Genomic DNA, 12,837 nt, shown 5'->3' on the forward strand with positions numbered 1-12,837 from the left:
GAATTGAGATGAGGAATTTCTTCAGCCAGAGGGTGGTTATTCTATGGGATTCATCGCCACAGCAGACTGCGAAGGCCAAGTCATTGAATGTGTTTAAGATAGAGATAGATAGGTTCTTGATTAGTGAGTGGGAAGACAGTAGAGTCATAGAGTCATAGAGATGTACAGCATGGAAACAGACCCTTTGGTCCAACCCGTCCATGTCAACAGATATCCTACCCAATCTAGTCCCACCTGCCAGCACCCAGCATATCCCTCCGAACCCTTACTATTCATGTACCCATCCAAATGCTCTTAAGGGATTGAGAAACATGTCAACTTTGACCGATTGGCAGAGCAGACTCAATGGATTGAATGGTCTAATTCTGCTCCTACGTCATATAGTTTTACCTTTTAATAGCAATATACAAGGGAAAGGGGGCAGTTTTGAAATTATGAGATTGAGTAGAATCAGGCTAATGAATTGGCAACCCATTTTACATTCTTATTTCCATTGAATGTTATGGAGCAATATTAACTAAATTTCTGATTCATTAATTCCATCTGAATTTAAATCAAGTATAATGATGACCATAAAGCCATTGTCAATTGTCATTTAGGTTCATCCTTATCTACTTTGGGGAGGTGATGGCTTAGTGAAATTATCATTAGACTATTAATCTAGAGATACAGGTAATGTTACGGGGACCCAGATTAGAATCCTGCCATGGCAGACAGTGGAATGTTAACAATAAAAATCTGGAATTAAGAGTCTAAAGATGACCATGAATCCCATGTTGATTGTCTGATTCACTAATGTCCTTTGGGGAGGGAAACTGCCATCCTTATCAGGTCTGGCCTATATGTCACCCCAGATCCACAGCAATGTGGTTAATGCTTAACTGCCCTTTGGGCAATTAGGGATGGGCAATAAATGATGGCCTAGTGCGTGACATCCTCGTCCTGTGAATGAATTTTTTTAAAAACTGGCCTATATTTGAGTCCAGACCCACAGAAATGACTTTACTACCTTCTGAAATGGCCTCACAAGACACTCAGTTGTATCCAGCCATTGACACATAATGTAGATGCTGGAAATCAGAAACATCAAAAGAAAATACTGAGTACACTCAGCAAGTCCAGTCACCTCAGATGCTGCCTGACCTGGTGAATATGTCCAGCCTTTTTCATTTGATTATAATTTTAGAACATAAAGTATCATTTAAGGGAAAGGAATAAATCAGATAAGCCACCCAGCATTGGCCCAAGTACTAGAGGTGACAATAACAAACCCAGAGACAGCATCCTTTGGTACGGTGGCTCAGTGGTTAGCACTGCTGCCTCACAGCATCAGGGACCTGGGTTCGATTCCAGCCTCGGGTGACTGTCCATGTGAAGTTTGAATGTTCTCCCTGCATCTGCATGGGTTTCCTCTAGGTGCTCCAGTTTCCTCCCACAATCCAAAGATGTGCAGATTAGGTGAACTAGCCATGCTACATTGCCTATAGTGTAGGTCTTAGTGAGGGGTAAATGTGGGGGAATGGGTCTGGGTGGGTTATTCTTTGCACACTGTAGGGATTCTAATTCTAAAAAAAATTCTAATTCCAAGTCCTCCTCACCAGCTGTGGGAGAGCTGACCCCACAGTAACCACAGTGTGTATCAATTCTACAGAAAGCACCACAGCAACTTCCAAAACCTGTGATATCAATCACATAAAAGAACAAGAACGTATTAACTGGGAACACCACCACCTGGAAGTCCCCTCATCATCCTGACTTGGAAATATACCGCTGTTTCTCTCCTAGTATTGTAGAGTCAAAATCCTGGAACTCCCTCCCTAACGGCTCAGCGTGTTTCCTTTTACTCCAAACGATGCAACAGCTCAAGAAGGATGCTCCCCACCAACTTGTCCAAGGTGGCTTGGGATAGGTAATAAATGCAGCCACATCCCAATCCTTTGAAGCAAAAATCCATCGCACAATGTCAAAATCACTGTCATAAAACCGGGAAGGTTGCCTGTGCTGCCTCGTGCTGAAGCCCATTTCTGTGTCATGTCCCAGCTACCTCCGTGCTGTAACTTTGTCCCATCTGAAGGTTACACTTGACCCCCCTGTACAACACTATCGACAATCTAAGACTGTACAGTGAAAGTGAGGTCTGCAGATGCTGGAGATCAGAGCTGAGAATGTGTTGCTGGAAAAGCGCAGCAGGTCAGGCAGCATCCAAGGAACAGGAAATTCGACGTTTCAGGCATAAGCCCTTCATCAGGAACGAGGAAAGTGTGTCCAGCAGGCTGGAGGAAGAGAGCTTCTTCAAGGAAGGCATCCTTGCAAGAGGATTCGCAGTAGGTTAAAATCTTCGAGGAGAATGTGAGGTCTGCAGATGCTGGAGATCAGAGCTGAGAATGTGTTGCTGGAAAAGCGCAGCAGGTCAGGCAGCATCCAAGGAGCAGGAGAATCGACGTTTCGGGCATAAGCCCTTCATCAGGAATGAGGAAAGTGTGTCCAGCAGGTTCTGTGCCTATGTACTTTGCAAACCTTTTCTTGCTGGAGGCTCCGATCTACCACCCTATTCTATGCCAGGACAGTGGCAGCTATGAAACACCTGGAGCTAGTTATATCCTCCTGTGGCTAAATGTTTCCAGTTCTGTGCACGTAACAAATTCACGAAAGTAGGATGTTCGCCCTCCAGCCACACCACTGAATAAATGACAACCGTCCCTTTTTAACACGTGATTTAAGTCTGTTGCAAAACTTCCCAGTTGCGACTTCAACGCATTTTAGAGAACTATATGATGTAGCTGTGAGAGTGTTTTAGCCTTAAATTTCCTCTTGCTTAAAAGGACAATGTAATTATTCGTCATGCTGTAATGGTGCATTGCGTTCAGGGGCTTCACTCCTCCTGCAATGTAAAATTGTTTTTGGGCTGAGGATGGTGCACCCTTTCATGAAGTTTGCAAGGAAAAATCATCAGAAGGCAGCGTTCCAACAACACTGCTGGCTCTGGGATACGCTCACTTCCTCAGTATAGAGTCACTCTCTCTGTCTTGTAATCTCGCGTTACTGGTTTCCTCATCTGCCCTCCCTCCAATTGACAGGCGAGTGTATGCAAACCAATTCCAGGATTTTCACTTCAACATGGCTACTACCGCAACGTGTACCAGGTTCAGCGACGACTACCAGCTGTATGAAGAGCTAGGAAAGTATGCTATACCTTTGCTTGTCCCTTGCGTGTTAGGAGCTTGTCCCCATCCAGCTGTTGTCTACATTCCCTTTCCTCTTCCCGCCCGCCCCAGCATCACCACCACCTTGTTTTTTGACCACCTCCTTCCTTCACCCCCCCACCCCCTCAATCCCTAGTGTTTCTGGACTAAAACCCCTGTTTGTCTTCTCTCTCTCGCCCTTTTCCTCCCTCAGGGGTGCCTTCTCCGTTGTTCGCAGATGTGTCAAATTGTCCACGGGGCAGGAATTTGCTGCAAAGATAATTAACACAAAGAAGCTATCAGCTAGAGGTGAGTGACTGGACAGAGAGAGGAGTATGAGTGTGTGTGTGTTTGTGGAGGGGGTCCGTTCCCTCCTTGGAAGGCGGACAAGGGACGCTCACTGGGGTGCAGACTTGAGAAGCATTTGATGTCAGCGTCAGGGAGGTGGGAACGCTCCGAGGAATATCTCTCTCTCTCTCTCTCTCTCTCCCTGTACCCACCCATCACAGTTTCTTGTTCCATCTCGATTGCAGTGTGATCACAGAGGAAGGAAGCTGGCAGATCTGAATCTATCTGTTCAGTAGAATAACATTTGACCAAAGCAAGTGTTGATTGTGAACACGAGAATAGTTTGATGCGTATTGCCTTTTTGTCAGGGTGTTGTAGATTAACATAAACTGACAGCAGTGAGATTGCTACGGACGAATGTCCTTCCTGTCTGGCTTTCGCCAAACTTTATTCAGGAAAGAACAGGGTGGATATTAAGGGGGCGATGGATTTTAGCTTTGCTCTGATCTGTTTCTTTTGTATGGGATAATAGAAATTCCTTTGTAGCAGTCTTTCCGATTGTGTGTGTGTGTGTGTTTGTCGAGAGCAAGGACTAGAGGGAAAGCTAGCTCTATTTACAGCAATAGAGCCGGGATGAGGTTAAACTGCCTGTGACCGCGACAGAACAGCGCCGATTCTGTGCTGAAGTGCTCCCTTCTCTTTGTATGCACCAGAGGGAACGGCTGCTTTCAGAGCAGCACCAACAAATCCCCTCCTTTTAAATAATTCACCGCGAATTGATAATGACCGGAACTAGTTCATAATGACCAACAGCCGGATCTGTTACCAACCACACAAGATCCACCAAAGTTCGAAGCCCCACACCCGCGGTTCAGATCAAAGAAATAATTGTCACTTTAAACATATACAGTTTTCTTTCTTTATTTAATTTTAAAATCTCGAGCCAATTTGCGCTTTACCTTTTTACTGTAGGAAGCAGTTTGCAAACTCTGCTCTGTAGCCACTCAATACGCCTCTTTCTCAATGGCTTTATTTCTCAAGTGATAGTAAAAAGTCTACCCTTTCCGAGTGGTGACTTCTAAGATGTAAAGTGAAGCCTATCGATTACCACTTTCAAAAAGCACCACAGATGACAATTCGCCCCTCTCATTCCTTATCCCTTTTTGCTTTGGGAAGTTCTTTTAAGATACATCTGACGCGGCTTGAATGGTTCCAGTACAATGCCGAAGTCTGATTGTGTTGTAGGGAAATTAACCTGGAAGGGACTGACAGAAACATTTTCATTGTTTAATGCAACACCAAAGGCTGTGGGAGCTAGGGAGCTTCCCCTTTCATTTTAAAACGGGTGCAGGACAAAGAGGGATTGATCAGGGTTAAAGGCAGGGGGAGGTCAGCTGTTGTTTTTTTTTGGTGGGGGGTTGGGGGGTCAGTCCAACCGCAATGCAGGTGTAGGAGCGGATCAGAGAAGGGAGATCTAATCTGATTGTATGCCTGTCATTTGTACCTGCAGACAGGAGTGGGAGCGGGTGGGGTTTCAAAACAGAGAAAACACACCTCTTCCTGGTAAAGTGTCCTAACGCAGAGTAATAGATCAGAATTAGCGTCTCTGCCTCCCCCTCTCTATTCAGGCGATAAATCACGTTGTCCATATCTAAACCACGCACTGGCTGCGCCACACAAACCTGGCTATTTATAGCCTCTGTTCCCTTTGCTATTTTATTCAACACTGTCATAAACTGCGAATGTCATGCAGGCCTCCAGTTTATTGTCCCACCCGTGTGCTGTTTTCCCTTGATTTGAGAAACTACAATGAAATTTCAAACAAAAAAAAACTTGCATTGGTTTTATTGGTTGCACATTGATATTGCTCCTCTTCCCAACCGCTTCTGTAAGATCTGCTGTTGTTCAGACCATGCTTCGCATCCAGTAGAGCAGGCAGTTCGTTGGGGAGAGGGGCTGGTGGACTGACCTGACTGACTTCTAACGCTGGTAGCTAGTTTACAAGTGGTGTATTTTCTGGCGTAATTTCCGAGGGACGCGGCAGGGGGCGCGCCGATAACTCTCATTGCTGAATCTGAGCTTTTATTAAAAAAACTGTGAGAATGGACCTTGTCTGTTTCAGTAGCTTTTCTGACAAACGTTAGGAAAAGAACAAGCAGCTCTAAAGTTGCTGAGTCTCGATTCTCCATCGTTGTTCAGATCCCAGTTCAGGGTAGAGCCAACCTGTAAGGACAAGTCCAGTTCCTCACCACAAAATTCCTTACCTTGTTCAAGGTAAATTGTTTTAATTCACTCCCATCTCATTTGTGGGCCCACTCTCCTTGCATGTCATCTCTTTTTTTTTCTCTTCCCTCATCACAAATAAAGGGTTGCACTCTATAACAGAGGCTGCCAGGTGACTTTCTATAACCAGGATGCTCAAAGCAATCCTAGGAATGAGCATGAGGCTAGGTTGTCTGTGTTTGTGAGTTACCTTGGCATAGGGTGGAGAGCTCAGTGTGTAGGAACCTGCATCTCTCACTCTGGCGCAGTGCATCAGTGCCCAAGTGCGCACACTATGCCACCAGTCTGTCATGCTGCTGCATACAGATTCATTTGCTCTCTCTCTCTCTCTCTCTCTCTCCTTGGTACAGTGCCCCTGTCCAATCAGAGAGTCTGGATAAGTATAATCTTTGCATCTTTCTGATCTACTGTGTCCTTTAGGTCACTGAAGACATGTTTTGCATAATGTGGATTGCTTTGTGTCTGTGATTTTTATCCACCCCATAAAACGCTGTCTCCCAAGATATGATCCTAATTGCTGATCTTTCTGGCAGTCTAATTGATAAACTGATGCCAAACTAATTTTAAGCAACACCTTTTGGGGATTACACTTCCAGCATCCTAGTTGGAAATCAGACGTCCACAATTCGAGATGCTTAGCTGAATATCTCCTATTCACCTTTTGAATGCTTCACCAAACCCATTCCCGATTTTCATTCATCCCTGACTGGGTGGGGGTGGGGAGTTCTGTGGAGTTTTGTAAGGATGTAGTTCTGTAGACATGAGAATTTTCCTGGGTGATTGTTAGCATAATCTCAGGTACGAATTGACTAAGCAGTAGCGTTACCAGTGATTCGTAATAGTTGATCTTTAGATGGTAATCTTGAACAAGACCTCTGATCTATTATTTTTGGTCTCTCGGTCTTTTCGGGGCTACTCCTGCTTGGTGATCTGCTAACATGGAACACCAGAGCTCATCTGCCTTGCCCATTCCTTTCAGCTCTGATCCAATGGCCCAAATACTGCCACTTTCTCTTCTGGATACTAGTTTTTCTTTTAGTCCTGCATTTTCAAGCATCTCTTCTATTAACCTTATCCTTTAAAATTACAAGTATGGATCATGCATCTCAGCATTTGTATTTCAAGTGCCTCAACATATTTTCTTCTGTGAATATTTATTGTACAATGATCAGAGGCTTACAGGAAATTGCATACAATGCTGCATCTCATGAGTTTTTCCTCCTCTCATGCTTTAGTTTTGTACTTAACATATTCATTACCTTTTACAAAATTACTTTGGGCTATGTCAATCTTATTCCTGATGTCAACAGATATGGTGATTACTTCTGTTTTTGTTTGTCTTAAATCGATAACCCTATCTGTGCCTGCTCAGAGCGACATCACTCACGTTAGTCTTCACGCCTCTCATCTCCTCCATTATCTTCACTCCATCTGAATGCAGAGAGTGTGGAAGAGCAGAGTCCAGTATAAATGGGGCATTGCCTTTTCCAGGTCAGAGCCAGCTCATTTGGCGACCATGGCAACAAACACTCCTCACAAATTGTAGTGGACGTTTGAAATGTTTTATATAAAAAAATTTTCAGAAAATTGTTGAGGCTAGGGGTTGACTTAAAATGTTAAAAGCTGAAATTGGTTATATTTTTGAGAGGTGATCAAATCAAGGCAGGTAGATAGACTTAAAAATGAATGCAGAGCAGGTTCGAAGGGTGCACCTGCAGTTGAGAGATCAAACCTCCAACTTTCCTTATTTATATTTCTCCTGTGCCATATCAGTCATTTCAACTGTCCACAAAATCGAGGTGAACATTAAAAGAGTGCCCACAGCTGTTCCACATATTTGCAACAATATGGTTCCATCATGAAACACATACGTTCTGTGATTTTAAACTAATTATAAAATAGCATATTTTTTAAAAAGACATGCACTTGCTACCACTACAATGATGCCAACCACGTTTCCCAGTCAAGCTAGTCCTCTTTGTTTGGGTTTGGCCTGAATCTCTCTCAACCTTTCCTATTCATGTACCTGTCCAAATGACTTTTAAATATTGTAACAGTACCTGCATCTACCACTTCTTGTGGTGGTTCATTCCATATATTCACTACCCTCTGTGTGAGAAAGTTGCCTTCTCAGGTCCCTTTTTAAAATCTTTCCCCTCTCGCCTTAAACCTATGCCCCCTAGTTTTGAACTCCCTGATTTTGTTGCTCTAAGTATTTTTTGAGTAGCAGACCATTCACCAAGAAAGGCTAGGAATCTTGCAGTTAATGTGCAAATTGCTGAGAGTTGGGATTCAAAGTGATGACTTTCTGAAATCTTTCAACAAAATTTACATTGATTGCTCCAATTGCTTTAACCTGTAAACCATAAACCCCTGCATTCACAACTCCTTGGTTTCTGATGTGTCTGTGGCCAGGATAACATTCAGGCATAGGCTGACAACTGGTAATTCACATACCCACCACACTAGTGCCTTGCAATGAGCATCTCCAACCAGAGAGTCTAATCTTGCCTCTCTTTGATCTTCAGCAACATTATGATTGTTAAATTCAACAGTACAAGCATCCTGAGAGGTTACCATTGACTAGAAACTGAACTGGTTCAGGCATACAGATACTTTGGCAACAAGAGCAGATCAGAGGTTAGGAATTCTGCAGCAAGAAATTCTCCTGCTGTCTCCCCAATACCTACATCATCTACAAGACACAAGTCAATAGAGTGATGGAATACTTCCTACTTGCCTGGGTGAGGGCAGCACTAACAACTTTCAAGCAGCTCAACATTATCGATAATGAAGAATGTGGGCGGCATGGTGGCACAGTGGTTAGCACTGCTGCCTCACAGCGCCAGAGACCTAGGTTCAATTCCCGCCTCAGGCGCCTGACTGTGTGGAGTTTGCATGTTCTCCCCGTGTCTGCGCGGGTTTCCTCCGGGTGCTCCAGTTTCCTCCCACAGTCCAAAGATGTGTGGGTCAGGTGAATTGGCCATGTTAAGTTGCCCGTAGTGTTAGGTAAGGGGTAAATGTAGGGATATGGGTGGGTTGCGCTTCGGCGGGTGGGTGTGGACTTGTAGGGCCGAATGGCCTGTTTCCACACTGTAAGTAATCTAATCTAATCAAAGCCTACTTGATTGGTACACCATGTTTAATTATCTTAGATATTTACTTGTTCTACAATCAGTGCACAGGGACAGCAGTCCATACCATCTACAAGATGCACTGCAGCAATTGGCCAAGGCATCTTCAGCAGCACCTTTGTAAATGAGTGATCTCCACCACCTAGAAGAGCAAGAACAGCAGAAACCCAGGGAACAGCACTGTCAGAAAAATTACCTGTTTAAGTCACCTATCATTCAGACTTGGCAATATATCGACATTTCTTTAACATTGCTGGGTTAAAATCCTGCAACCCTCTACCTAAATTGTAGGAGTACCTCCAGTGGCTCAAGAACACAGCCTAGCAGTCAGTAATGGACAGCAAATACTGGCCTTGCCAGTGATGCACACAGGACATGAAAGAATAGAAAAAAATCGAAATCCAATTCCATTTTGTTAACATGTTGGTTGACAGTTGCAGAAGCTTTTTGTTTTGCACTGATGAGGACAAATGCAATAATGCTGAATTTCAAACAACCACAACAATTTACAACACAGGAGAAAACAGTGCTGATTGGTTGGGAAGTCAACTTTGAGGCTTTGTTGTGGAAAGCAATGGGGAACTATCTCAAGTTCCTTGTTGCCCTTTCTATGTCGCAATGTCAGCCAATTAGAGTCAAGCCTCCAACCAATAGCACAGTTTTCTCCTGTTATAAATTGCAGTGGTAATTTCAAATTTGGCATTCTTGAGTTTGTCCTGATGGGAGCAAGACAAGAAGCTTTGACAACAATGGGATTAGAATAGTTTAGTTATTTTTGACTGGTGTAGAGTCGATGGGCTGAATGTTCTTTTCCTGTGCTTTGATTTGACTTATTGTAGTCATGTGTACTTTAGTACAGTGAAAAGCTTTGTTTTGCAAGCAATACAGGGAAATCCGAGCAAACCAGGATATAGAAATAAAAAGGTGCTTAGACAGTGAGGCATACAGGTTATACTGCACATGAGATGTGCAAAACAAGATCAACATTATTTGAAGTTAGAGAGTCAATTCATCAAATCTAATATTGGCTGTAGACCCCTCTAACCCTAATATGTCTCTCTTCTCAGTCGTGTTCAAATTTTGTATTGCCAATGGATTGATGTTTTACTTGTTAGGTCAAGATAGAATTCTAACTTCAAAGCCATCAAGTTACCTGTCTTTACTTACTGTAGAGGAGTCAACTAAAAGCTTAGGGCTCTCTATTACCGAGTTCTGTGTCTCAGTGCTGATACACAAGCCTCAGTGGGATTAGTCACAGCTTGAAGCATCACATGGCTGGCATGTTGTGTACAGGAAGATCCAACAAACAATGACACAAATACTAAGCCAAAGCAGTTTAGATGTTGGAAATTGTGCATATAAACAGGAAATGTTGGAAGTGCTCTGCATTTCAGGCAGCATCTTTGAGCAGAAAAATAAAGTTAATGTTTCAGTTTGATAACTTTTCATAAGTGGAAACATTAACTATTTCTCTCTTCTCTCATGCTGCTGAGTATTTCCAGAATTTCCTGTTTTCATAAAACAAATTCTTACACAATCCATGTGCTTGAGGAACTTGTTTAGTTTATCTAACTATTACAAAAGTCTACAGTATTCTTCAATTTACAGGCAATGCGGCAGCTGATCCAACTTGTGATAAAATGCCTAGCGCTTTAAAGCGTTTGGACCTTTTCAATAGAGGAATAAGAACGATATTGAGTGTCTGGAATGAAGGGATGTTTATTCTGTCCTTACTTTTGTTTGAAGTTTGACTAGAAAATATTGGGTTTGTACTGCCCAGTCTAATATTTCCAGTCCTTGCCTGGCTATGTAACAGTGGCTGTTGTGCTACTGGTCAGTTTTAGTGTGTCCCAGACGAGTGAATTTTGCCTGGTCTTATAATTGGAGAGGTCAGTAATGCACTTATTTGAGGGTGGCAGGACCTCTGTCTCTATCACCAGGTGGTATTGTGGACCAGCTTGGTGAGGACTGACAGCTCAAGAGGAATAAAATCAATCCACCTTCTAATCTTTCGAGAACTATTCAGACATCATACCTGTAATCCTGTCTATAAAGCTTCATAAACTCCATATTGGTCATGCAGGTTTTTAAATAAGATCCTTTTACTAAGCACTTCACATGAACAAACTGCATAACCTAAATAGTGTTCACATACAAGTTCCAATTAACTTGAGAAGCCTTTCTTATTCCTCTGTTCTACATTTCTATGTTTGGATTTGACAGGCTATTTCGTGCCCTCTGTAGTGGATGCACGTGCAGTTACAACATTTAAAAGACATTTTGATAAGTACATGAATAAGAAATGTTTGGAGGGATACAAGCCAAGTGCAGGCACGTGCATCTAGTTTAGTATGAGATTATGGTCAACATGGACTTGTTGGTACAAAGAGTCTGTTTCTGTACTGTATCACTTTAGAACTCTGACAGCATCAATCCCTCTCCCTATTTTTCTTATATTAATAGAAGGGGGCATTAGGTCACATGCTTTACTTAACTCCACTGTGCATGGCTGTGCCAGTTTGCATTGTAGACAGAACTGGGCTGAAAATATTAAACATTGCAGGTTGGGAGTAATGATCATATTCATGAACTGGACTCTGAGATATGACCCTGGGCTTTTGTCCAAAACTTTCGGTATTATAGTTACCAAGAGCATTAGCTTCCTCATGAATAATGCTTTCATTTTTAAGTTGAACATACTAGTAAATCCATTTTGTGTCAGCTATCTTGTTTTTACAGTTCACTCAGGGAGTCAATTTTGGCAACATGTATTTATTTTTACTTTCCTAATGTAATCTGGACATATAGATGGTGATGGCTCCATTGTCCTTTTGCATTATATGGCTCACCAGCAATCTCTCCCTCTCCTCCCACCTGTTATTGGCATGTGTTGTGTTTTCAGGTTGACACTCAATCTTTTAGACTAGGTTATGAGCATACCTTCCTTGGCCATGAAATCCTGGGCTGGGCCAAGATCCTGGAACCTGAGACCAGAGGCAGGGGCACTGGGGATAGTGGCATCAATGTAATGTTAGTGGACCTGTAGTCTGGATACCTGAATTAACAATCTGGAGATGTGATTGAAAATTCCACAACACCAGGTTACAGTCCAACAGCTTTATTTGGAAGCACTAGCTTTCAGAATTACCTGATGAAGGAGCAGTGCTCTGAAAGCTAGTACTTCCAAATAAACCTGTTGGACTATAGCCTGGTGTTGTGTGATTTTTAAGTTTGTCCACCCTAGTCCAACACAAGTACATCAACATCATTGAAAATCCCATCATGGGAGTTGGCAAATTTAAATTGAACACATTTCCTAAAGCTGGGGGTGGGGTGAGATGGTCAAAACCTAGTTAATGTTAGTAATATTGTTCATGAAACAGTGTGTCATTAATGAAGTACCTGGTTCACAATGTCCCAGAGGGAAGGAGATCTGTGATCTTCACCGGGTCTAGTCTATATATGACACCAGGCACACAGCAACTGTGGTTGACTCTGTAGTGGCCTAGCAAGCCACCCTGTTTAGAGTTGGCCACTACTTGTTGGCCTTGGCCAGTGATGGCCATGTTCTTTGAATGAATAAAGACTGGGTTTGATAGCCAGGGGTTAACTTTCATCATGCTGCAATGTTTCCAACTCAGTGAGGATGGGTGGGAGAGGAGGTTAAGCATTTCTTCTGTCTGCGGAGCAGAGATACAACAGTTGAACTTTTGAAGAGAACCTGCAGCTTATTCTTCCATGGACTTATCTTTACTGTTTTTGAAAATTGAGATGCATCTTTGCAAAGCAGTCCCTTGGTGATTAAATCAATGGAAGAGAGGTTTTTATGGGGCATGATTGTTCATGATGAGTGGCAGCTGAAGTAGCCTATTTAGAGTCTACGTTTATATTTTATTTAGCTGCCGTCTGTCTGACATCCATACTATGTATGCCTTGCTGACTGCTTCCTT

At 42.9% G+C, this 12,837-nt stretch overlaps 1 protein-coding gene across 1 annotated transcript in view; it reads left to right on the plus strand.

The window, feature by feature from the left end:
- Positions 1-2,875: 2,875 nt before the first annotated feature.
- Positions 2,876-12,837, plus strand: part of camk2g2 (calcium/calmodulin-dependent protein kinase (CaM kinase) II gamma 2) — a 354,839-nt gene continuing 344,877 nt past the window's right edge. Inside the window, exons 1-2 of the mRNA XM_060854081.1 lie at positions 2,876-3,182; positions 3,397-3,491. Coding sequence (XP_060710064.1) covers positions 3,118-3,182; positions 3,397-3,491 — 160 coding nt within the window. The 5' untranslated portion in view covers positions 2,876-3,117. The remainder of the gene's footprint in view (positions 3,183-3,396; positions 3,492-12,837) is intronic.

Source organism: Hemiscyllium ocellatum, chromosome 43 (genome assembly GCF_020745735.1).
Source record: "Hemiscyllium ocellatum isolate sHemOce1 chromosome 43, sHemOce1.pat.X.cur, whole genome shotgun sequence".
NCBI lineage: Eukaryota > Metazoa > Chordata > Chondrichthyes > Orectolobiformes > Hemiscylliidae > Hemiscyllium > Hemiscyllium ocellatum.